The sequence below is a fragment of the Cibotium barometz genome, chromosome 18 (genome assembly GCF_041138505.1).
Source record: "Cibotium barometz isolate CiBa-2024 chromosome 18, ASM4113850v1, whole genome shotgun sequence".
NCBI classification, from domain to species: Eukaryota; Viridiplantae; Streptophyta; class Polypodiopsida; order Cyatheales; family Cibotiaceae; genus Cibotium; species Cibotium barometz.
Genome location: NC_141063.1, coordinates 43,945,147 through 43,971,427, shown reverse-complemented (window position 1 = coordinate 43,971,427; position 26,281 = coordinate 43,945,147). Strand labels below are relative to the sequence as shown.

General features: G+C 43.6%; 1 protein-coding gene across 2 annotated transcripts in view; it reads left to right on the top strand.

Moving 5' to 3' along the window:
- The window catches only part of ATRX (P-loop containing nucleoside triphosphate hydrolases superfamily protein), a 134,777-nt gene that overhangs the window by 9,518 nt on the left and 98,978 nt on the right, over positions 1 to 26,281 (top strand). The window contains exons 2-16 of one of the 2 annotated variants that reach the window (XM_086812637.1): positions 14 to 67; positions 299 to 439; positions 8,202 to 8,352; positions 8,478 to 8,540; positions 8,636 to 8,731; positions 8,833 to 8,925; positions 9,007 to 9,197; positions 9,325 to 9,577; positions 9,713 to 9,826; positions 9,940 to 10,020; positions 13,266 to 13,307; positions 13,450 to 14,199; positions 14,314 to 14,582; positions 16,001 to 16,088; positions 17,140 to 17,310. In XM_086812637.1, the coding sequence (XP_086668763.1) occupies positions 339 to 439; positions 8,202 to 8,352; positions 8,478 to 8,540; positions 8,636 to 8,731; positions 8,833 to 8,925; positions 9,007 to 9,197; positions 9,325 to 9,577; positions 9,713 to 9,826; positions 9,940 to 10,020; positions 13,266 to 13,307; positions 13,450 to 14,199; positions 14,314 to 14,582; positions 16,001 to 16,088; positions 17,140 to 17,310 (2,463 nt within the window). In that variant the 5' untranslated portion in view covers positions 14 to 67; positions 299 to 338. The remainder of the gene's footprint in view (positions 1 to 13; positions 68 to 298; positions 440 to 8,201; positions 8,353 to 8,477; positions 8,541 to 8,635; positions 8,732 to 8,832; positions 8,926 to 9,006; positions 9,198 to 9,324; positions 9,578 to 9,712; positions 9,827 to 9,939; positions 10,021 to 13,265; positions 13,308 to 13,449; positions 14,200 to 14,313; positions 14,583 to 16,000; positions 16,089 to 17,139; positions 17,311 to 26,281) is intronic. The other variant, XM_086812638.1, reaches the window with a different exon arrangement.

Sequence of the window (26,281 nt, the reverse complement as noted above, 5' to 3'; positions counted from 1 at the left end):
GTTTGGGTGGCAGTACACTTGCTGATTATAGCGGACAGTTAAGGTCCAGAGCAACACGGTATAGTAGGTGAGCTTTTTTTGGACGCAGCCAGCCCCTGTATGCAGCAGAACAACAGCACTTTTATGCATGAAATTACTCTCTCTTTTAAATTTTTCTTTGGGTTTTAAAACTCCTTTATAGCAAAAGGTTTTGCACTTAATTTACATACTTATACAGATGGTTCTGTCTGTGGATTTGATTTGAAGCATGCTGCATTGTCCATGTCTTTAATTCTCTACTTGTGCTGATGTTTTGTAGTTATAAACATCTTTTTAATCTGGGCGCATGAACGGAAGTAATGGTAGAAGCCAATGGAGATGGTTCACATTCAGCTGCAGCCCTTCATTCTCCAGCTGCCAAGGCTGATGGTTCTGTGCAAACAGAAATAGCAAACTCCAGGTAATTGCCATAATTTTTGGCCTTTTATGATTGCATTTAATAATTTTCAAGCAACGTATTCACATTGATCATGACTTTAAAATGGTAGCAAGTTTCCAACTTTCACCTGTAAAGTTCGGAATTGCAAATAGCAGTATTCTGTAAAGTAAAATGGCGTTAGAAGGTTTCTATTTTTGAATTTTCTTTCCACTTTTTTCCTTAGCATCAAAGTTTCTGCACTTTTTGCGGAAACAAACCCCTTCTAGGGTGAGAGTGTCTGTCTTCTTGAGGATAAGATATCCAAGTTTTTAAGATTAGAAATGGACAAGCTTTTCAATTTGCCTTGCATTAGGCTTTATGAATATGAGTCACCATCTCCTTGTTCTGTTACAGGCTTCTGCTCATGCCCTTGCTGACGTGCAGGAAAACCAGTAACCTAGACACATGGTCTTGTCTTCAAAGTAATCATGCACATTGTCTCAAATGTTTAGAAGAATACATCCCAATGAATGATCACATAAAGAGCATCCTCTACAGACATCTTCTTGTAGAATAACTATGGTCCTGACAACTTGTACCATGTACATGAACCTCATGTAATAAATATAGCTTTGGTGACATGAGTGAGTATGGTTTCAGGAAGCAGAATTATTTTCCAGAGGCTTTCAACAGTATGGGCTGTTTTAATTTCACTCTTGTAGAGTATTGGTCATTGGCAGAAATGATGGAGTTGTATTGCATCGTTTGAGAGCTTCTGCAAGCAGGGGTTCTGGTGAGGAACTTCTGATTCATGATGGATGCCATTTCTATAAAGGTCATCTCTGCATTCTTCTGGGCTTGAGCTATGTTGATCTTGGATCTTTACGATGGGATTTGTGGTGGGCATTGAGGATTGTAGGGATCTTGGATAAGTTGGAATGGGAGTACTATTGGCTAGGTCTTCGTTGATGTGGCTGTGTTTTTCAGAGGTGAAGGTTCTGTATAGTAACAATAGATCCCAGAGCTGCTTAGCAAGTTTGTCCTGCTCCAATCTTGCAAATTGTACGCCATCGTCAAATACACAATCAATTTCTGTTTGATATTGGTGGGTGTAGCATTGTTTGATACTGGGATAGTACAAACCGACTTTGGATAGCCTTGTTTGATACCTTGGACATTATGCTGAATATTTTTAGTTTTCAATCCAGAATTAGATGAGGGCATTTGTTATTCTCACATAACCAGAGGAGGAGTTTTTACTTCAAGTGGAGCCCCCTCTCACTTATACATTCTCAGCTGCCATTGGCAGAACCTTGTGTGAGGAAACGTTTTGTTTGACAGTCCAATAATTAATAGATAGGCTGATGGAGACTTATGATGAGTCTGCCAAATAAAGGATCAGTGATGCACAAGCCAGCTATAAGCATGCGGTTGGTATTAGTAGAATGATGTCAAGTTCATAAACTCCGGGAAGAGGCTCTGATCTTGAGTGCAATCAGATAGCTGGAGCTACTGCTGGCTCTCAGCGGCAGCGCGCCCGTGAAGATCACATACGACTTTCAAACAATCTTGCGTATTTCCCTTGCCCTCGAATAACCTGAAGACAACATACAACTTTATAACAAACTCCATCCCTAACATGTCAATGGGTTATGCCCATCGAATAGGTGGGAAAAAAAAACCACAACGCAAAAAAGAAAACCCATTTTGATCTTCGTTTCTCTCCCACTGCCCTTTCTTTGCATTTTGTCACCATTTTGGTCCCGTCACCAGTCTTGATTAGTGTTTTGGGGCAAGCCCACACACTAAATAGAACCAAGGTGAGAACGGCAATTTTCCTCGAAAGAAAGCTGAAGTATTCATTGGCAAAGACTGGCCTGAAAGATGGCTATACAACATGAGCATCATGGGATTTTAATCCTTAAAGTGACTTATAAGTTTATAAGTAAATGTTTTCACACCATTAAAAAACGGGATGGACATGTCATTATTTTGGGCATGTACAAGTGGACAGAATGTGGCACCTAGCTACAACTTAGGGAGCAAGCTGGGGAAAAGCAAAAGCTGGAGTATTTTGAGCAAACTCAGCCACTTTTGGCCAAATAAGGAGCTGGTCGACTCCATTAAAAAGCAAGGAGGGCTGTTTTTGAGGGCATGCGCATGAGAGCACAGGAGGAAGAAGCTGATCGAGTCTCTCTCTCTCTCTCTCTCTCTCTCTCTCTCTGTGTGTGTGTGTGTGTCTCTCTCTCTCTCTCTCTCTCCTTTGAACTCTATGCAGCTGATTTGTTCTCTCTCTTCCTCCAGCACTGGCCGTAGAGCGGGCTGTTGACTTCCTCTCTCAGAGATGGCTGTGCAATGGCCGGCTGTTCAAGCTTCGTACGGTGTCTCTATATTCTTTTTGTGGCTTCCTGCTATGTTTATACTCTCTTTGGTATATTTTAAGTGTCTTGTATATTGTTCCGGGTCTCTGTTCGGTTACAATGGTATCAAAGCGCAGCTTTTCCAGATTGCCTGGAGAAGAGCAAAATTTTTGGGGAAGGAAAAATTTCATAGTTATCTTTGACATCTATCCTGTGGATAGATCAGCTTTGTTGGGATACGATATCAAAACACTGTGTGAGCACATGGCTACAGGGTTCCAGAAGACCCTTGATGCTCAGAAGAAGTTTTATATAGAACAGTTGGACAAAGTTCTGGGACAGTTGGCTAGGCAAGAGTCTTTGTCGAGCAACTACCGACGCTACCCATATGTGGAAAGATAAATATCTGGAAAGGTAGCTTGTGACATATCGATAATGGATAGACAGATGTATGCCGAAAATCCCATAGATTTGGCTTTCAGGTACCTTTGGGAGAACAAAGACATCAAGGTGCAGCCCAATGGCGAATTCCTCATTCCAAAAGCTCCTAAACAATACAGGAAACGTTCACCTGAGGATTTGGATGAGCATTCATGTTACGTGAAGAAGAGGCCCCGCTTGTCCTGTGTGACACCACCTGAGGAGCATATGAAGACTGAAGATCCTCGCACAACTACACCTCTTCCTCCCGGGTTCGAGGGAAGAGTAGCTCTTGGTAGGAAGCCTCGAGATAGATTGAAACAAAATGTATGGCAGCCTACGTGCACAGATTGTGAAGAAGTAGGTCATATGACAAGTCTTTTGCCCTCAATTGAAGATTACACATCATGATGATGCAGAGGCTTCTCCTGAGATATAGATTCGGTGATGACAGTTTGCAGCCTCCCCATGAAGGCATATGTTTTTTGTAAAGAGGATGCTATTTTGCATACACCTCGGCTGTGTAGTTTTGCCAGTATCCTTTGATCAGCTAAGTATTTTTGGCTTATGTAAATGCAATTCTTTTGAAATAAATATATTTAGGCTTTTTGGCACTTGAATATATGTCTTTACCCTTGCATGTTTGTGCAAGAAGAATCCTCTGGTTGTTGGTGCTTGTTGCAAGATAGATACTTTGAGCAATTCAGATATCTATCTCCTTTCTTGGCTGCAAAGCCACTAAACTAATTTATGATTTTGGTATTCTATACGATATGGAGTCATTAAAACTCAGATTTATCTATCTACAATGAGGATTTACTGGATTTCTATGGCACTTTTGTTATTATGACTGTGCATACACATGACAATTATATTGGCGTCAGTTCTTGAATCAAGTTTTTTGCTCCCTCTTCTCTAGGATGCAGTGGACTTATGGAATTCATAGGTATCTCATTGATCAAGGAATTTTTTATGGATTTCTATTCATGGCTGAAATGCCTGTAAAACTATTCACGGCCGAGATGCTTGTAAAACTATTGGTAGCAGACATGCTTATGGAGAACTAGGATATCTATGCATGTGACTCATTCTTATCCAGCATCCCATTGGCAAGGGACTGTCTACGCCAATTGTGGATGAAATCACTCATGCAAGAGTTGGTGACTCTGGTGAGTGAGTATTTGAACTCATGCAAGAGTTGCTGACTCTGATGAGTCAGTATCTGAACTCATGAAAGAGTTGGTGACTCTAATGAGTGAGAAGAGTTGGTGACTCTCTTTACTAGAGTATGTGAACTCATGGAAGGGTTGGTGGCCCTAGTGAGTTATTCCAACTCATGGAAGGGTTGGTGACCCTAGTGAGTTATGTAAACTCATGGAAGGATTGGTGTCCTTGGTGAGTATTTCATGAATTCATGGAAGGGCCGTGGCCCTGATAAATAAAGCCTTGCCGAAAAAGGGGAAACTTTAGCGAGCATGTTTGACTTCATAGAAGGGTTGTTGCCCTGATGAAGCATGTTAGGCTTGGGCATGCGTATGGATCATAGGGGTGGTGCCCTTATACAGACCAATGGCATGGCAAGATCTTTTGTGGCTATGTATTCTGCTTATTTTCTTGTTGCATGTACTTCAAGCTACTTACGGACTTATGAATATTTGGGACATAGTTGGTTCTTATGCTTGTGTATGGTTATTTTCAGAGTTGTTCATTCGAGATATGGTTAAAGTTTGTTTTTCAATACCATTGGTTTTTTGCCCTTATCTGACTTCGGATCGTGGATCTGGACTTATGGCTTTAATGGCCGGAATTATGAAAAACTACAGATTGGCAGTGCATCTACTATCCTTGAAGAGTATTCCAGTGGTATCAGGCCTATACAATTGCGGACAACTGTTTTATTAGACGGAGGGGATGTCACCATTTCGGTCCCTTCACTAGTGTTGATCAACGTTTTGGGGCAAGTCCACACATTGAACAGAACCAAGGTGAGAACAGGGATTTTCCACAGCAGAAAGCTGAAGCATTCACTGGCAAAGACTGGCCTGAAAGATGGCTTTACAACATGAGCATCATGGGATTTTAATCCTTAAAGTGACTTATAAATTTATAAGTCAGTGTGTTCACACATCATTAAAAGATGGGCTGGACATATCATTACTTTGGGCATGTACAAGTGGACAGAAGGAGGCACCTAGCTACAGCTTGGGGAGCAAGTTGGGGAAAAGCAAAAGCTGGAGTATTTTGAGCAAACTCAAGCTACTTTTGGCAAAAAGGAAAAGCACAAGCCAAATAAGGAGTTGGTCGACTCTATTAAAAAGCAAGGAGGGCTGTTTTTGAGGGCATGTACATGAGAGCACAGGAGGAAGACGCTTGAGGGTTCGCGGATCTTCACATCGGAGACGGTGCCTACACTGGAGGATTCAGAGCATCATTGCAAGGCATTGGGCTCGTCCGACAAGGCATCTCACTATGGCAGATATCTAGGCCATCCGGCAGAGACCCATGATAGAGCTCCTAGGATGATTACCATTCCAGCCATATACTGTTGTACTCACTGTCACTTTTGTACTCCCCCATATTCATGTATTCATGTATCCATGTACTCATGTACTCCATTTTGACTAGTAGCATTAGCTTCCCACCCTCCCTAGTTATTGCTTCCGGATGCTCCCTGCTGATGTATTGTAGGGCTAGATACTTATCTTCAGTTCTTTCTTTTCTTTTCCAGACAATATATCATATGTCACATGGTTGTAACTTTGGTCTCATAGGTCACTTTGGCCTTTTGAAGACGTTAATATAACATTTCATTTCATTTCTCTCTCTCTCTCTCTCTCTCTCCCTCCTACTTGAGATGGGGTTGGAGTTTGAGGATCAGAGATGCTTGGGGTTGTTCCTACTTGAGCTTAGGAGACACAGAGAGACCCTCTTGGCAGACAGGGGACCGAGCCATGATGTACCTAGACAGAGGATCTTTACATATTTCTTCAACACCAGCACCAACAGCCCAGCCTACAGACCTCCTGATACCTCCTCCATCGGGCCATCTGGACACTAGCCATGTTCCTAGGGAGTCACCATTGATAGAGCAGTCGTCTTATGTCGTGCTTGTCGGCCACGCCCACCAGGATCCCGACCACGACATCCTCACCATGGCCAGATTAGAGCCATGATTGCTCGGCGTTGGGGGCGCCTACCTCCCTTCTACGACCTCTCCATTCTAGATAGCCCCATGGGGGAGATATTTGATCCGAGGAGAGGGCAGCACTTCAACTGATCAGCATACATGGATCTACTTATACACATTTTCCAATTTTTTCTACTTAGTATCATCTAGGAGTCTTACTTACAATTCTTATAACTGTAAGATAGTCATTTTATTGTACTTTTTAGTTTCATTTGGTTGTTCTCTTTGATGAGACACCAACTTCAGATGTACTCTCAGTTTTGGTCTCATAGGCCATTATGGCCTCTTAGAGACGTTAATATATCATTTCATTTCATTTCTCCTTTGAACTCTACCGGGCCGTACCCAAGGCTGGAGCTAACCACTTTCTCTCTCTTCAGCGCTTGAGAGTACAGGCTGTATAGAGCTGCCATGGACATTATTGTATCACTTTGGTCTCATAGTCTTTAGTTGTGAAGTTTTCGTCCGAGTTGCGGCTAGTTGATACTGTGCTAATTCTTTCTATCTTTAGCGGTGCATTTGCCCTATCAACTACTTATTTGTTGTACTAATTCTTTCTATTTGCTACTTCCCTTAGTGCTAGGCTTCATTATGGGCTGAGTCTGCCTTGCATCTCCGGAGGTTTGACAGAAACTCAGTATGAAGGGCTTTGTGTGAATATATGCTCTTATGTGTGTGTGTGTGTGTGTGTGTGTGTGTGTGTGGAGTGCGCGTGTGAGAATATCTTGATACAGAGTTCTACACCCACTATTGGACACTGATGACGTTAGTGGGGATGTCGTAGTATCTAGTCAATACTATGTATAATGGAGTTGATAGTTATATAGCCTTGTGGGTTGACTACCATGAGTATATAACATGCACGTTCCCAAAAGGTGAATTTGGGCATGTTCCTGGATTCATCTAGGTATATAATTCAGCCGTATTAGAGGACATGCAGATTTCACATTGTGAAGTTTTCGTCCGAGTTGCGGGTAGTTGATATTGTGCTAATTCTTTTTATCTTTAGCGGTGCATTTGCCCTATCAACTACTTATTTGTTGTACTAATTCTTTCTATTTGCTACTTCCCTTAGTGCTAGGCTTCATTATGGCTGAGTTTGCCCCGAAGGGCTTTGTGTGAATATATGCTCTTATGTGTGAGTGTGTGCGTGTGCGTGTGTGTGTGTGTGTGTGGAGTGCGTGTGTGAGCATATCTTGATACAGAGTTCTACACCCACTATTGGGCACTAATGACGTTAGTGGGGATGTCGTAGTATCTAGTCCATACTATGTATAATGGAGTTGATAGTTATATAGCCTTGTGGGTTGACTACCATGAGTATATAACATGCATGTTCCTAAAAGGTGAATTTGGGCATGTTCTTGGATTCATCTAGGTATATATATATATATAAATTGCTACCAAAGTCTTGTAGGGATTGTGCGCAGCTCCCACGGCCATGTGAGACCATCTGGACCCTCAAACGGGCCCTGCAACTTGAGAATAGCGTGTCATCGGTTCACTATCCAGCACCCACTAATGCGGTCACTTAGCCCGCACTAGCATGCATCCTACCTGGTATAGTGCCAATCTACATAAGCCGTCTCTTGACCATTTGGCCACATTTGGCCTTACACAATAGAGCACATCCGTCACCCTCAGAAACAACACGAGGGTGGAGCATCGAGCAAATGCTTTTCCAACAAACCTAATGAGAACATATGATTATCTCACATGTATGCTATTAATGTGAGATACATTGTAGAGGCTGAGTGTGTTTGGAACAAGTTTAAAAAATAAAATAAAAAAACCCTATTAAAATCCTTCTTGTGGTAATTTGCCATTGTTACATCAGGTTGATTGAACCTTCTAACAATGAGGAGGAGGACGTAGATCAAGATGGACAAGGAGACAATGGTGCAGCAGAGAGCAGTGAAGGATCAGATGGAGGTAGTGATTTTGATGAAGACGCATGCTCTTTTTCTGAGGAGGATTCGAGCACAGAGGTAAGACATGCTATATTGAGCTTCACAGCCTACTCTTCTCTTTTTTTCCTCCTGCTTATTGGAAAGAGAGGGAGAGAAGGGGGAGGGGGAGATGAGGATACTAACAGCCTGTTTCAATTTGGCAGATTCCTTTGACAGATGAAGAAATTCAAGATCTTATCGATGAGCTTTTAGTAGTTGAGAGCAAGGTAGGATAAGGCAACCTAGTTGATTTATTCTTCTTCTTAGATTATTTCAATGGTTTGTTTTCTAGCTGGCACTAACCAGATAACTGTACTTATAGGCAGCTGAAGCTCAAGAGCTGCTTGAAGAAGAGTCTTTGGCTGCTCTGAAGGATGAAGTCAAGGCAGAACTTGCCGCAAACATATCTGGGTCTGAGGTTGGACATTTCTACATAATGTTAAGAACATCTATTAGGAAAGTCTCAGAAAGCGGTAAATGTAAAAAATCTCAATAAGTTTTTATTGCCTGCAAGAATAGCTCGATACAGCAGTTGAAGAGGAGATGTCCACCTATGTGGAGCAGTGGCAAGAAACGCTTGACGAGTTTGAAGATCAGAGTGGCCTTCTACAGGTTAGTGCATGAAACTGTAGGAATGCTCAGGTTTGTGCTTGGCACTAGCTTCATTTATATCTGAACAATTTGTGTGGGTAGGAGCGTCTGGATGAGGCAGGGGTAAACCTTTCTGAAATTTTCAAATGGATTGAGAAACAAGCACCTCAAGGTTGTACTACTGAAGCTTGGAAGAAAAGGGCACATTGGGCTGGGCTGCATGCCAGTGAGGAAATCAGTAATGCTGTCAGGAAAGCTGAAAATGATTTGGAACTTCTGAGACCAGTAAAGAGGTAATTCAAGAAAGGAAGATCTTACAAGCACATTCTTTTTTTTCCAAGAACAATAAGCACAATTTTATGCAGGTGGCGCCCTTTTTTTAAAACTTTCAATATCAACTTTTTTATTTTGTGTGTGCAGGCACCATGGAAAATTCATGGAAGAAGGAGCAAGCGGTTTTTTAGGAAGAAGGTTTTTGCATGGTTCTGCTTCTCCTGATGGCTCTCAAACAGTAGCACAGTGTGATGATGGATGGGAATCTATAGATGCTCTATTTGGAAGCGAAAATGGTGCAGAGAAATTGAGTTGTTTTGGTACTGAGGCATGGGCCTCAGTCTACTTGGCTGCTACACCAGAACAAGCAGCACTCCTTGGCCTACCTGGGGCAGACCAAGTATGCAATTTTTTTATAACGGAAGTGTATCTTAAAAGTGGTTTGTGTAAGTGGTGAGTAGGCATTTTAGCATAAATAGTCTGATCTACAACAAGGATTCTTGTTAAAATCATATTTTTGGGGTCATTGTGAAAGGTTGAGGAGATAGTAGATCTAGAGAAGTGTAAGAAAGATTTTCTTACTGCAGCAGCTTTAGAAAGTGAAAAGGAAACTGGACTTACAGAGCAGCAAAAGATAAACCTCAAGAAGGTAAATAAATAAGGTTTCACCTCTTAGTCACTCTCAAATTGTAAGATCAGTGAAATCTAGTGTCAATGTTGATTAACTGTGTTTGTTTTATGCACATGAACTATTCTTGTCAGGTTGGAGAAGAGGACGACATCAAGAAATCTAGATTGATGGATAGTTTCATATTGAAACGCAAAAGAAAGAAGAAAATTAAGGTATCTTACTTCACAGTTGGGCCTTTGAACTTTGTCAGGTACTAATTGCCTTGCTGTTTTCCTTCCCTGCTAAAAAGCTTGGCAAATAGCTGGAAATATTTAAGCAAGGACCCTCAGATTCTACATCTGGGTTGTGGGGTTTGGGTAGTGGGGGGAGCTGAGTCATGACTCACAGTGTGCCCAATGTGGTGCCGGAAAAGGTGACAAAAAGATTATTTACACTTCCCTATCACATTGAAGCTTTTCTTGTTTTGAAGCCTTTTGTTCCTTCAGCTTGAGAATCATAGCAATACTCCTCTTATGTTTTTCCCTCTGCTATTCTTCGTCACATTTAGGAGCTTGCATGATTATGATGGCCATAAGGTGGCCCAAAGAATTCACTCTCCGTCATTATCTCTGTCTTCATCGATATGAGAACTTGCTTATTTCTCAAGGCCTTTCCTTGAAGGAGATTCTGAGGCGGTGCATCCACAAGGATGGTGTTCAGTTTTTTAGAGATGGTTGTGGAGATCCATCTGAACTAGTGCACCAAAAGATGTTTAAACTCTAAAAACTTCTGATGTTGAGCCCTATCATTGGAAGTCTCTACAGGAGGATTCTTATCAGGTGCACGTGCTTCATCATGAAGTGCTTTGGCATGAGGTGACCATTCCAAGTTCTTGCTTTCATGAAACCAGAATGGAGTGTGTAAGGAGTCTGAGCTTTAGTGCAGAGCTCATGTCATTCAGTGTTATAGACTTCAGTTTGTTAGTTCCATTGTTGTGTGCCTATCACGAGGCAATCATCTGATGGTTGATGCAATCTTAGTGGGGGAGAACGTGACACATCTGCCACTGACCACTACAGACACATTGCAAAAGAGAGTAAAAGCCAAGGTGAAGGTACATGATTTTTGACCCAGAGGCTACAGAGGCTAAACAGAAAGAAAGGAAGGTAGACTTATTAACGTCTACTTAACACTCAGTAGGTCTATGATACCAAAATGTTTTACGGTGCAAAGTAAAGATCATAAGCATGCAAACAAAAAGTGCCAAAGGAAAACAGGCCTGCATACTATGTGGCCCTGGGTAGTGAGTCCAGTGAAACCAATGTCATATGTCGGATGTCGGCCACGATCCCCTCATGAGCTGCAGATCCAGGACATTCTCCACTGCCATCGAGCTACCTTTCCACGTGAGGTAGCTGAGCGAGACCTCTCGGCCATACTCATTAGCCCCATGCTTGATATTTTGGAGAGTGGTATACCATCTATTGGGCGCTGATGCTCCTCTCATGTTCCATGTTCCCGGTATTCCATGGACAGTTTTGTATCACCCCAGTGAGATAGCTATGTTTTGTTTTTGTTTTATTTTCCATTCAATGATGAGATATGCCATGGACATTATTATATCACTTTGTTCTCATAGGCCCATTGGGCCTTTAGTAGATGCTTTATATATCTTTCTTTCCACTACAGTATACATGGGGCAATGTCCACCACACAGGGCATTGCTGCTCTAAAGTGCTGGAGTATGTGTCTGATTTGGAGCGTGCGGGACGAGGGTGCAGATCTTGAGGCTCAGGGGCGTCTAGCTCTGTGCTCAGAGCAAGTTGAAGCAGTGGCAGCACTGAGTAGTCTAAGAGAGCGTGGATAATGAACCAAGAGAAATGGGCAGCAATGTACATGATACACAGTGGTGGAAATGGGCTTGAAAAGGTATTAAAAACGGGCCTTCTTATGGTTAGGCCAAGAGATGGGGCACTAAGATGCGCCGAAGGGGGTCTTTTTTAAGGTGGAAAATGAGAAAGAATGGGCTAGTCTATTGCAATGAGTTTCTCTTATAGAAAATAACACACATATAAAAAGAGACCCCTATTCATTCAGTTCATTTAGTCTTTTGAGCAGCAAGAGAACTTGGAGAGCCAGCATCCTATGTTGTTGCTACAGGGAGGGGCCCTACATGAGAGGTTTGGGTACATAGTTGGTAGTTTTATTGTATCATAGAGCTGCTAATTTCAGCAATATATATCTATATCAGTGTGTTAAATATTCACTGTATTTTGAGGAAGTTGATGCAAACCTTTCAATGCTAGTTCTGTTCTCATTCAGAATTACTAGTGAGATATTTTTGGCACTTATGATTCTACCTAAATTCCCCACTTATCAAGCTTCACAACTTGTTCTAGCCAGTTGGCCCTGCCAAATCTATTACACAGAGACCACCACATCAACTTCTGGTCACATGAAAACCATGAGTCCATGCCAAGTTTGTGACCACCAAATAATATGCCAAGACGTTGATTGCCTGGAATGCCACATGCATCAGCCTCAAGTACTCAGATATTGTGTGTTGTGTCTGCAGAGGCAGATAGGATTAGAATTTAAGGACCGATTGTGAGCCTTATTGATAAAAGGGTATAAAGTGCCTGTTGTCAGGTGAAGCTTTGAAGATTTGTTCAATAAGGTGGACATATCTTTTTCATCAACATGCATGTATTCCTGGGTGCTGATGTTCAGAGGGGATGTTACATTATGTAATCTGATGATTTGAAGCTTTGTTCCGTTAAGTTTTGAACTTTCCATCAGTACATTCTGATGTATAAGCCGACATGCAGATTTCTTTTCATCTGAGTTGCAGCCAGCTACTTTATGCTCTTTCTTTTTATCAAGAATGGTGCATTACTGACCAGCCACCCTTTGTGTGTATTTTGAGCAAGCCAAAATCAGGATTTCATGTATTCTTATTACTGTCTAAGCTGAATGAAAATATGGCTGCTGATTATTTGTCTTGTTTTTACTGCTAGCCTTCATAATGGCAAAGTCTGCTTTTCACCACTGGAGAATTTTTAGGAACTCTGTAGGGTGCTCTATCTATTAAGATTGAACCAAAAACGTGGACATGTTTTTATACACAAACCTCCATCTTGATTCTTTTATATAACTTTCAAGGCATTCTGTTAGTAGCTTCTGTCTGAGAATACTCTTTACTTGTAAAGAGCATGTGTGTGGGTTAATTGGTTTCTGATTATTCAAAAACTCATAGCAGCTAACTTGCTTTTGGGGGCAGGTCAAGACAATCTCTAACTCTATCTATTAAGATTGAACCAAAAACGTGGACATGTTTTTATACACAAACCTCCATCTTGATTCTTTTATATAACTTTCAAGGCATTCTGTTAGTAGCTTCTGTCTGAGAATAGTCTTTACTTGTAAAGAGCATGTGTGTGGGTTAATTGGTTTCTGATTATTCAAAAACTCGTAGCAGGTAACATGCTTTTTGGGGCAGGGCAAGACAATCTCTAACACAGTAAAGACCAATCTTGCTTGCTGCAAAAAATTAAGAGTGGTTTACATGATTGAAAATGATCGACTTTTTTCTGCACTTATTCTGAGCATATATTTGGATGAACTAATCCAGTTAGGTCATTTAAAGTTGCCTGTCTGTTTAGTGTGCAGAAGGTGCTAGTGAGCAAAATGGGGCCGTTTCAACTTCAAGTTTTCTTCCAAATGGGGCGGTCTTCTACTCGCAAACTAACAGTGGATGTGAAGATGATTTAGATGAGACAAAACTAACGTGTATTGATACTGCGCTTCAAGACTCTGTGGATGGTTCAAGCAGTGAACAGAGAATTTTGACATTAGATGATGACTGCAAGATCAATGTCAATGATTTAGGCTCCAAAAAGTACTGTATTATGGAGCAAGAAATTCAGAAAGAGCATTTAAAGAGGCGCAGAGAGGTCGAAGCTTCCAATTTTTGTCACAACAAAGTTGACAAAGTTATCATCGACATTGACAGTGATGAAGAACAAGTATTAGAAGAAACAAAGCAACCAGTCTATAGTCAAGAGCAGGCTATCCTTGCTTTTTCTGCAGAATCTCTTACACACAGCTCTAAAGTGTGCATGGGTTTAGCAGACTTTTGCAGTGAGTTGTCTGAGTCATGCTTGGATGATGATGTGAAAGTTGGTAGCAGGGACAAAGAAGGAAATAGGGAACTAGCAAATGTTTTGCTGAGTTCCAATTTGTCTCCGGTTGGGGATGGTGTTGAGGGCATTATTAAAAGAGGTGGTAAGGACTTCATGTGCACAGTCTGTGGGGAAAAATTAAGTATTAATCAAATGCACAGGCATCCTCTTTTTGAGCTTGCTATATGCAAGCCATGCATGCAGTTCTATCAGAGCGTTTCATTCACTAAGGTACAGTTCCCGTAACTATATGTGACATTTTACAGTAAGGTAAAGATTGTTAAGGCCGTTCTCATGTCAGAGTCTGTGAATTGTGAATTTTCGCTGCACTTCTGTCTAGTGCAGGACCCTAATGGATCAGATAATGAGTGCTGCTGGTGTTCAAACGGTGGTGATCTTATCATGTGTGATCTTTGTGACAAAGCTTTTTGTACAACATGCATAATGTTAAATTTTGGAGAGGAGGAAGTTGAGAGAAATCAGAACGTAGAAGAATGGCTCTGTTACTGTTGCAATTCTGAACCCATGAAGCCTAAAATAGAGTGCTTCAGGAAGGCCTTAAAGCAGTCTTCAGATTACGTCAATTCGGATGATGACGAGGATTCTGAGTTAAGGTAATGGATTGGATAAATAACCTGATTTCATAACTGTATAATTAGAATGTAATACTGATGGTATGCTTTTATGAACCATTTGGGTGCTTGCCCAAGAAGGTAGCCTGAAATAAACTGTGGGGTTCGTTGATGTCTTTTTGTTGAAGTTGTGCCCTGCAGTGGACCCTTTTTTTTGTCCACTGGGCTACTGGATATATGAGGTTGGCCATTACTCTGCTTATCTACCCCTGATTCAAAACAAGTTTCTCCTTTAGTTCTCAGAAAGATGCAGCTTGCTACCTTCTTCATTTTACTCTGACCTTTTGTCAGAGCAATCTGAATGTTGATAATAAACTTCTTTACTATTTTTGATGTATTAAATTTTACTGGCTGTCTCTATCACTGGAAACACAATAGAAACTCAGCATGATGCTTTTTACATAAAAGACATGAACACTAAGATGGACTTGTCTTTTGAGACAAAGCTGCAACAGTCTTGGGCCTTGACAACATTGGTCATGACATGTATTTTTCAGGTTGTCAGACCGTTTTTTTTTTTGGGGGGGGGGGTGGTACAGCAAATCAGCAGAAGGGTCTCACAAACCCTCAACTTGCAAATAACTAGTTTGTTAAATTGTGTATATTGCTGGAAAAAAATGAGCATGATCGTTCTCACAACAGAATGCTAGATGTGGCCACAGTACACACAAGCTGAAGATAGACTTGCTGAAGTTTGCCACAATCTGGCATGCTTGGGAAGCTCGCCAGACACTTTGCAAGCTCTCCCCTATTGGCTCTCTGTTGTCTGCTGCAACAAAATGGAAAGGAGTGGCTCTCTCTTTAGATGTGGACTGGATTCTAATTGGTAGGTTTTATTAATTTCTGGTCGGTGAAATCCTTTTTCTTCCTTTTGCTTCAGCTCATATTTAGAACCTTTTTAATGGCCCAATTGTTTAGTAATATAAAAACTCATGTTTCCACCACATTCCACTTTGTAAATTGCTGTACAACATGCTGTCTGTGGCTAATTTGCCACACTCAGGTGGATGAGCTAGTGCATCCGTTGTTTCAACTTGCAGTATGGTCACTGGAGCTCTTGTTTCATGTGCTGCAAAATTTTGTTGGCATTTCTTTTTAGTGACAGCCTTCATTATGATAGAGTCTATCCTTTTCCTCTGGAAAAGCATTAGAACTCTGCACAGTGGTTTATGTATGTGGATGTGATCTCTTTATACATGAATTTCTTAGGGTGCCAATGACAATGTCTTAGCACATAGTGTATGCTATACTTGTAGTTGAGGGCTGAGTTTTTGTGAGTCAAGATGACCTTCTTTCCCTTTATTCATGTTAAGTCGGGGGCTCAGCTGAACTTTCCTTACTTCCTGTGATTTATTTTAATGTAATTCACTCTATTCTGTTAAAATGCTGTTTTGCTGCAGAAAGGAAACGAGACGTAAAAGGCTTCGCAGGATTTTGGAGGATGATGAACTTGAAGATTCTACTATACTTAAGCAAAGACTTGAAAAGGTACTGTGGCACAACGTTGTAGACCATTGTTTATATGCTAAAATGTATGCATGTTGTCCTAAATGCATTCTAGCATACGACTTTAAGGGTTTTTTAAAGTATTTAAATTATTCTGGGAAAGAGATCCTTCTATCAGTTAAAAACAGCAGCCATAGGCTTTGTGCAGGGCCAATTCCAACAGGTGCCAATTCATCTGTTTCTTGAACCATGCACTTGTACTTGCTTTGAGCTGTCATGTGCCGGCTTAAAACAGCCTGCATGCTGCCCTAATTACTGTGTGCTGCTCCTGCTTGCTTCTCAATGCCAAAACAGTGACCTGGGTGTGCTTTTAACGTCGTGACTTGCTGAGTTTGTGCAGAGTTTTTGTTGTATTGCATAGTACCTGCTATTTCAGGTTTGAACCCCAGCGAGACCTCTCCTCTCCTCCCCTCGAAACTCCTGTCTCCTTTCATGCTTTTATGAAACATATGAAATGCCTTTTGTATGGGACAATTCCGAAGCATCTGGCAGCTATGGTCTACAGTGGTAGCACATTTTCTTTGTGGGGAACATGAGCCTCACTAGAGTCTCATCTAGAATAGTTAGTGGTTTTGTGGTGCTACATATTTTGCATTCAATGCAATGCTGAGGCACATGGATGTGAGGTTGTGAGCTTGAATAGTGTGTAGAGAAGGTGGTATGCTGCTCATGATATTGATCCTCATTTGGCCTGACTTGAGGAAATATTACCCACCACCTTGCCATCATCTCCAAACCTTGTCACTATTGTTGACCTTACGATAACTTTTTTGGCTCTCTCAAATGTATGATGTAGGAAAATATATGACCGTGTTCCAGTAATATCAGTGACCTGTAGGTTTCTAAGTTTGTCACCTTGTATTTTCTCTGGAGTATTTTTGGGTTCTGTTTTTTGCAGTGCCAGCTTGAATCAGCAAAATGTCTTGTGCTTGTATTATGCACGATTTGAATAGAATAAACCCTTTTGTTTCTTGCATTTGTCTTGCTGATTGAACTGTATGATTATTAAATCGCGGTTTGATGGACAAAATAGGAGCGCAAGGAGCGGCTGGATAGGCTGCGAGAGTCTGCAAGTACTAACAATAGCAGCTTGATGCCAATAAGCTCTTCTTTACAAGAATTCCCAATCAATGTTGCAAGGGACGCGGAAGAGGAAAAAGTTCTGATTCCTTTTGGGATTGCGAAGTTTTTAAAACCTCATCAGGTTAGTTTTGTTGGTTTTTTATTTTTTTCTTTTAAGGAATAAGGAGCTCCACTCTCATGTAACTATGAAAGAAGGTGTAGTTTACAGATTTGAAGCACACACATTTCTTCAAAAAAGTCTGGCAATTTGCAATAGAAAATATTTATTAAGATTATCTTCAGGTTATGGGAATCAATTTGAAGTTGAGTTGCTTGTTTTGCTTCTCATGCTACCAAGGTCTTGAAGATGCAGCATGGGTGTTGATGATGTTACCAAGAAAAACAGCCAAAATGGCTAAGTACAAATCCGTCCCCAAACGGGGAACGAGAGTCAAGATGCACAAAGGGGAGGATGCACTTCTCCTTCGGCTGGCCGCTCTAGTTGAAGAAGGCTATCTCATACAATGGGGGGAGGGGAAATAACCACACATGTGGTCTGTAATGCCAAGTGGGCTCGCCATCACTATGTGTAAGAAAGGGACCGTGCCGCCAGATCCTTAGGAAGGCCTCCTGATGCTTCCTCATGTGGTCTGAGCCACCTTGAAGCTGCCCCCACTGACCTCTGAGGGTATGAATGATATCGAGCTAGATGCTCCGGATAGATTCCATTGGGTAGGGTGAGGGTGCCTTCGATGGCTTCATTGCATTGAGGTCTCCATATATGCCACGCGGCTATACTACTGCAAATCTCCTATCTCTGGCAAGAACCTGGAGTCGAGTGACTTGTAGGCGGAGCTGGAACTGGCACGATGGAAATACAAAGGTGAGAGACTTGAAGGGCTAGCCCCCCACCTTCCTCATACGGCATGATGGTCGCGGCCTCAGTGGCCCAAGCAACAATGCCTCACGTAACAATATGGGCTGGAGCTTGATCCATAGTGAAAATGCATAGGATGCTCTGCCAGACTTGTTGAGCATTTGGGCAATCCCAAGACAGTGATGCTGAGACTCCTGGGGATGGCCACACGCATGACATAATGTTGGTGTACCCCCAATGGCCAGCCGAGTGCCAATTGGTAAGCTCCTATGTGCTAGCTGCCACATGAAAAGAGTGACCTTCCATGACCAAAAACTATCCCATAGCCTCTCTCAGAAATCTGAGAGAAATTGCGGCGGGAGGCCCTGGGACTGCCTATGTGCTGTTGCTGCTGGAGTGCCCTCCACCTCTGACATTTGAATCCTGTGGCCCAGCCGTGCAGTGTAAGCAAAGAAGGGGGTACCAGGCGTTTCCTCTCTGTCCTTTGGAGGGTTGATGTGCTACTCATGTGCGTGAAAACCTATCACCCTCACCCTCTGCAAGGTGCATCCCTTGAGGTCCTCTAAGGGGGTCTCTGATCTCTCCAATCTGCCATCAAGCCTGAAAAGATGCAGGGAGAAGAGAGCTTGAGCTCTTGCAAGCACACACACACTCACAAAACCCTAAAAGAGAACACACCATATACAAAGATAAGAGTACACACAATATGAGAAGGTACTCAACCAAATACATACTAGGGTTCTCTATAGTGTGAACCCAACTAAATGAGCTAGCGCTATAACTATGCCAGTCGCTAGAATGGCTGTCACACAGCCTGTCATCCCACTGGCCGCATACCACCCATGATCTCACCAACCATGCCAGTGGTGTCTCTAAGGACACTACGCCTTTGAAAGCAATGTGGCCCCCCCAAACCTTGAATGGTCCATGAAACATTCCGCATAACTAGGATCGGTGGGAAGTGGAACTATCTGAACTGCCCTCCACTCGAAGAGTCTTGGGCGTGGGCTTCGATAGAGAGTAATCACTGTCGGTCTTGGGGCGAAGCTGTGCCGGATGCGCACGAATGCTCGCTTCCATGTGTAGCCACTCTGTTCGAGCCCTAGAGTATGCATACTCTGGACTTCACTAGAGTATGCATGCTCTGGACTTCATCTGGCATAGTGCAGGTATCTATAGGAGGGGGGAAGTGGTACTGCCTGAAGAAATACAAAAAGAAGCACCTCCAGGCTGGAGGACACCATCTCCCTTGGCTGGTCCCGGAGGCCAAAGCCACCCAACTCCATCCGAGCCAAAGGCTAGAGGTGGGTAAGCACATCAATGATACGTAGATCGTGCAGAGGATGCGAGAGATCTATGGCCTGATTCTGAATTGTGCTGGGGACACTGACTCCGTGCTCCATTCCGTTCCCTGTGCTGCACTTAGGGGGAAGGAGACGATCATCGCGCCAGTCTTTGGAGTGGACGGTTTGGAGTACCACACTTGCGAACGGGAGATACCGTCTCCTCGAACATATCAGTGCCTTTGACGGGGAGACATTGGAAGAAACTATAATCAACTGCCTGCCCCAACACCCTTGGGGGAGGGGGAAAGAGGGATGGGCGGGGGGGGGGGGGGGGGGGGGTGTTGAGGGAGGGAGAGCCCGCATCGGAGAGGCAGCAATGGTCATCTCTACCGGCTCCGAAAAATGATGAATCAAATGGCGAACCAAGCCCCGCGGCTGCATCCGGCAGGAGTGCTCTGTAGAAGAGGAGGGGAAGGAGGGGGTTCTGGTGCACCTAGAGCTGAGGGAGCGGGGGAGGGGGGGGGTCGGAGTAGAGGGTGGGGAAGGGGGGGAGGATGAGGGATTGGGAGGGGCTGTGAAGGGGGGATATGGGTGTCAGAATATGCAGTGGAAATGAAGACGAGAACTGAAAACTCCAAGAGCAAGTGCACAGCAGAAAAACGCAGAACTGGGAAGCGGGCACCCCTGCTTCACACCAATGGTGCTAGCAACTGTGTCGGACAAGCCTCCTGGGCATCGGACTCTCCCAAAGACCTGCTCATATAGCCTGTATATGCCCCACATCATGTCTGAGGGTATGCCTAGTGTCTGTAGTCGCCGAAAGAGGCGCTCTCTGGGCACAGTATCAAATGCCTTGCGAAAATCCACAAAGCAACAATAGAGCCGTTGCCTCCGTGCCTTGGCCTGATCAATCAGGCACCTCAATGTAAAAATGTGGTTGATGGTCGAGAAGGCTCGTCGGAAGCCCGCCTAGCCTGCTGCTCTCAATCCCCCATCCTCTGCATGAGTGCTCAGCTCTGCCTCCAAAACTGCCCCGTATAGTTTGGCCAATATATGGCCAATCATGATGGTCCTGTAGTTCCCGGGGTCTAGTACATCTTCCGCTTTATGGATCGGCACAATAGTGTGCATCGTCCACTCAGCCGGAAACCACCTCTGACAGAGCTCTGTTGAAGAGATGAGCAAGAAATGGTGCCAATGTATCAATAGCATAGATGAGATGCTCTCCCTGTAATCCTGTATGATCTGTCGCCCATCCATGTTGGAGTCGGCATATGGCCCTCCTAACCATAGGTGGGGTGAAGAAGGTGGAGACTGTGGGGCATGGCTCTGTGGGCTGAGGTATAGGGGGCTGTGCAGGCACATCATAGAGTCTCTCTGCATATGTCTGGCAGGTCTGAGGATCGGTAATAGGTGTGTGGGAGGACGGGGCTCTGTGAGTCTCCTCCAAGCAGCAGTAGCATCTTTGCTCATGAGCATGTGATATGTGTCCTAGTACTGAGCTTCCTCATAAGCTGGCCGCTTACGGCGGGTGAGAGTATGCATCCTCCTGCCTGCCTGTCTCTGGGTGATCTCCCCGCGAGCCCTCTGCACTCGGAGACTGCGGTAAAGGTTTCTGCACTCATCATCATACCATCGGTTATGGGGCATGCTCCCAGATGTAGGTGGCTGTCCTGTCTGTATGTGGTATGGGAAACTCCTCGCGGCTGCGGAGTGCAGTACATGTGAGAGCTGGGAGGTGAGCATAGCCATGGGTGCCGATGGGTCTTAGGCAAATAGCTGATCATGAACATGATAGTCATACACATTGGCTAGGTCCTAAGTGAAGTGGAAAATAGTGTGTGGTGGCTGTATGATGGGTGGGTGGGTTGTTGGGGTAAAGGCATTATGCACACCCTTATAGTGTGTACTAGCCCATAAGTTATAGTACATAGTACACTTAGTACTTTTAATGTACTAAGTGCACTATGTGTACTAGTGCAAATATACATGTGTGATAGGGGAGTCACACACTCACACTTGATGAGTTGACTCATCCCCACAACTCTCTCTCCCTTCTTCTCTCTGTGTATGTCTCCCACATGAAACCCTAACTCTACAGCTGAGCTCTTCAGAGCTCCTTCAACTGGTATTAGAGCCCACTTCGTCCATTGCTACGACTTCTGCTGCTACTTGTAGTCCTGCGTTTTATCCCTTGGTTTTCTCACCATTTCGACACCAAACGAAGGAGAAGGTGGGGCTGCATCCAACCGTGGGCGTCCCAGCGGAGAGGCCTCCTCTCCCCCATCGTTGCTTCTAACAGGAGTACTAGTCTTAACACAGGGCATCAGTCGCAGGCAAGTGGGCGGAAAGAGGAGGCGGCGGGTAGCCGTTTCTGGTCGACTATGTGTATGCAGTGCCAATGAGGTCGCCAAGCACCCGTCCATCGCTCTGCACACATCAGCGATTTGCCGACGCCAAGCACCGTACGCGTTCTCTGCAGTCGGCATCACCATAGCTATAGGCGTTTCTGTTTTGGGCGCTTCATGGTAAACGCCTGCGTGCGTGTACTTGGGTATCTACATCACAGGTAGTAGCTTGATTGGAGCAGCCATCAAAGCTCCAAGGATCACCTCCAAGAATCTGATAAGGCAACGCAGGCATCTCGCTTCCAGCAGCATCTCATATGAATCATCAAATACGACTCCTCCCTTTCTGCAACATTAATCAAAAATTTCAGAGGTACATGCTTCAAATTTTTTTTTTTTGGGATTTGCAATTGAGCAATACAGGTGCCAAATTGCTCAAATTTTGAGCAAAATTGGCAAAATTGGGTGACATTGGTCACATTCAGGATCAATTTGCAAGAAATTGGATGTCAAAATTTGGGGCTTTTGATGTAATTGTGCCATTGGGCATTCATACATGCTGTATGATGTGAGAAATTTCACATTCGGGCCAAAATTGCAGGAAATTGGAGTGCAGATCAAAGGGCTTTTGTGCCGATTGGGTTGATTTACATGCAGGCACTGGCATTTGATGCTTTGGGCAATGTGTTGATGCCTGTCAAGCACTCAATGTGCCTGTAAATCAAGGGGCTTTTATGTACTGGATGTATATGTGGCTAGGGGGAAGCATTGTGAAGACTCCGGATGCCTTCATGTGCGTTAATGTACCATGTATGATCAGAAATTGATCTTGAATCAAGGGGCTTTTCAAGATTTTATGCTTGTTGAGCTTGGCAAAGCAACAGGCAAGACTTTTATGCCTTGAATCCTCAGAAATCCACTTGCAATCAAGGGGCTTTTGCCCAATTTCTGTTCCGGACTGTTGTATGCAGTGGTGGGGACTGTAAAAGTCTGATTTTCACTCATTTGGACAGCCAGGAGAGCATTTATTGTTGCTGTACTTGCTGGTACAGATTTGGTACAACCTTGTACAAGTTTTGGCATGGCTGCACATTGATTTGAGTGAGGAAAAGGCTCAATTTCAGCTACTGTACTTGTTGGTACAGATTTGGTACATCATTAGTGAGCACTTGGTACTGTTGTACAGATTTGGTACATCATTAGTGAGCACTTGGTATTGTTGTACAGTACTTTGGAAGGGGAACAGAGCACATTTAAGGTGCTGTCCTAAATCTGCAGCAACCAGATTTTGGTGATTTTATCACATACAGTGGGAGAAAAGTTGCATTCGTGCTTCCGCAGTGGGAGATAAACTTTGGGAGAACAACTGTGAGCACTTTGTGTGCTTTGGTGCAGTGTTTGCATATCTTGCAGGGAGTCAGGCATTGACTGTATCACAGGTTGCATATTGGTATGGCAACCACAGGTGAGAGCTCTTCATTGCTTCACATCAAGAAGCTTGAAGGCTCACATAATTATGATATTTGGCAAACCCTGTGCTATATAATGTGTTGCTCCAGAAGAAGCAGCACAAGCCATCAAAGAAAGGGGTGTAATGCCCGCTTCTCTTACTGCTGAAGAATGGGAAGATATGGATGAGCTGGCAAGATCCACTATCATGTTGTCTGTGTCAGACACTTTACTTTTCAGCATTCGTGAAGAGAAGACAGCTTGGGGAATGTGGCAAAGATTGCAGGACTTGTATGCCCAGCAAAGTGCCTCAAGCAAAGTGTATTGGTTGAAGAAACTCATAGGTCTTCAAATGAAGGAAGGGGCGTCTATGACAGCCCATCTAAATGAGTTTAATGGTGTTGTCAGCCAGGTCATCAATCAAAAGTTGGCAATGGACGATGAGTTCAAAGCCACCTTTCTCTTATGCACTTTGCCAGAGAGTTGGGACACATTCAGGACAGCCACTAGCAATTCGAATGCTATGCTGTCATATGCAGATGTTGAGGGTGCTCTTCTTCAAGAGGAGATGAACAGGAAAAACAACTTTGTTGGAAAGTCCAATGCAATGAATGCACGTGGGAGATCCCAGCAAAGGGGTAAAAGCCAAGAACGGGGAAGGAGCAAGTCCCGCTCCAAAAAGGATTTGGAATGCCATTATTGTGGCAAGAAGGGACATATCAAAAAGCAATGCTACAAATGGAAAAATGATCAAAAGGAAAAGGGAAAAGGCAAAGACAAAGACAAAGATGAAGCCAAAGATGTAAAGCCAAAGGGCAAAAGTGGAGTCAAGATTGAAGAAGTCAATGTGTCACATGCAGGTGACAGTGAGGATGAAGTCCTATTCACGTCTTCACTTGATGCCCATTCACTTCTTGCAGGAGATGGTCATGGTATGCACTCATGGATCATTGATTCAGGTGCCTCCTTTCATATCACAGGTTGCAGAGACTTGTTTGTCAGGTATACTGCTGGCAATGAAGGAGTAGTTTATTTGGGTGACAACCATGCATGCAAGATTCTTGGCAGAGGTGATGTGAGGCTTGTGTTTTCAGATGGCTCACAGCTTATGCTCCATGATGTCAGGCATGTGCTTGAGATCAAGAAGAACCCTTTCTACTGGACAGCTTGATGATGCTGATTATGTTACCACATTTGGTCGTGGAAAGTGGAAGATTAGTAAGGGCTCACTGGTTGTTGCTAGAGGCTCTAAGGTGGACACTCTTTACTTCATGCATGCAGGTGTTTGTCACCATGCTAATCTAAATGCAACCGAGCTGCCGGAAATCTCTATGTGGCATAGCCGGTTGGGACACATGAGTGTCAAAGGAATGGAGCAATTGTCTCGTTTGGGTTACTTGCCTTCTCTAAAGTTTTCAAGTTTTCAGTTTTGTGAGCATTGTATATATGGTAGGCAACTCCAGTGCCCCCACAAGAAAGCTCTTGGACAGAAAGATGCTCAGTTAGAGCTTGTGCATATAGATGTATGTGAGATGCCTCAGCTTTCTTTGGGAGGGGCAAAATATTTTGCGTCTTTTATTGATGATGCCACACGCAAAGTGTGGGTTTATCCTCTTCGTTTGAAGAGTGATACATTCTCAGTGTTTCAGAAGTTTGTTGCTCATGTTGAGAATCAAACTGGCAAAACACTGAAGGCTTTGCGTTCCGACAATGGTGGAGAGTATATGTCCAAACAGTTTCAGGACTTTTGTGATGCTAAAGGCATCAAGAGGGAGCTCTCTACTCCTTATGATCCTCCACAAAACGGGACAACAGAGAGGATGAACAGGACCATTCAGGAGAAGGTCCGTTCTATGTTGTCACATGTTGCGTTACCTCATGGTTTTTGGGCTGAAGCTGTTATGACAGCCGTTCATCTTATAAACAGGTCACCTAACACGAGGCTTGGTGGGAAAGTGCCAGAGGAAGTATGGACAAGGAAGCCTCCGTCATACAAGCACTTGAGAGTGTTTGGTTGTGTTGCGTACGTGCACATACGCAGGGAAATGCGCACCAAACTTGATCCTAAGTCTCACAAATGCATATTCCTAGGATATGGTGACAGAGGTGAAATGGGGTATAGACTTTGGGATCCAATGAATAGAAAGATTATACGCAGCAATGATGTCATTTTTGATGAAACATGCATGTATAAGGAGCCTGCAAGGCAACAGGAGCTTGGCAGAGTCATCTTTGATGATGATGGACATCATGGACAACAACCAAGGGCTGTAAATCAGCCATTACAGCAGCAAAACCAGCCCTTAAATGGTGCTCAAAATGGTCCAAATGGACAGCCAGAGATGGCAGAAGATATCCCTATGGATATCCCACAGTTAGAGGAGATACCGGGCATGATATTTCAACCTTATGGCCTGGAACAGGAGCCACCAATAGGTGATATGCAGGCTGGACAGCAACCTGCAAATGATGGTCATTGGGTACGGAGGTCCACAAGACCCTCCAGAGCCCTCGACAGGTTTGTTCCAGGGGTTGACTACTTGATGCTCATTGACTGTGGGGTGCCCTCATGTTATAAGGAGGCTTTACAGAGGGCAGACAAGGCTCTTTGGGAGCGTGCTGTGAAGTCAGAGATGGATTCTCTGCACAAAAATGGAACATGGAAGTTGGTGCATTTGCCTACAGGCAAGAAGGTTTTGCCATGCAAGTGGGTTTACAGGCTCAAAGTTGCACCTGATGCAAAGCCAAGATACAAAGCCAGGTTAGTGGCTAAGGGCTTCAAGCAGGAATATGGTGTGGACTTTGATGAGATCTTCTCTCCAGTGGTCAAAATGACCACACTTAGAGCTGTATTAGCTTTGGTTGCTCATGATGATCTGGATTTGATTCAGATGGATGTGAAGACTGCTTTTCTTCACGGTGATCTCCATGAGGAGATATATATGCAACAGCTAGAGGGTTATGCAGTGAATGGAAAGGAGAAGCTTGTATGCAAGCTGAAAAAGAGTCTTTGTGGGCTCAAACTGAAACCGGCCTCTGATAGAAAAACCAGAGTGCGGTAGACTAGCAGTCACCCGTCCACTTGTAGTGTAGATGTGAAAACAAAATAGATTGGAGCTAGAGTGCCCAAATCTGAAAACAAGGCGACACCTG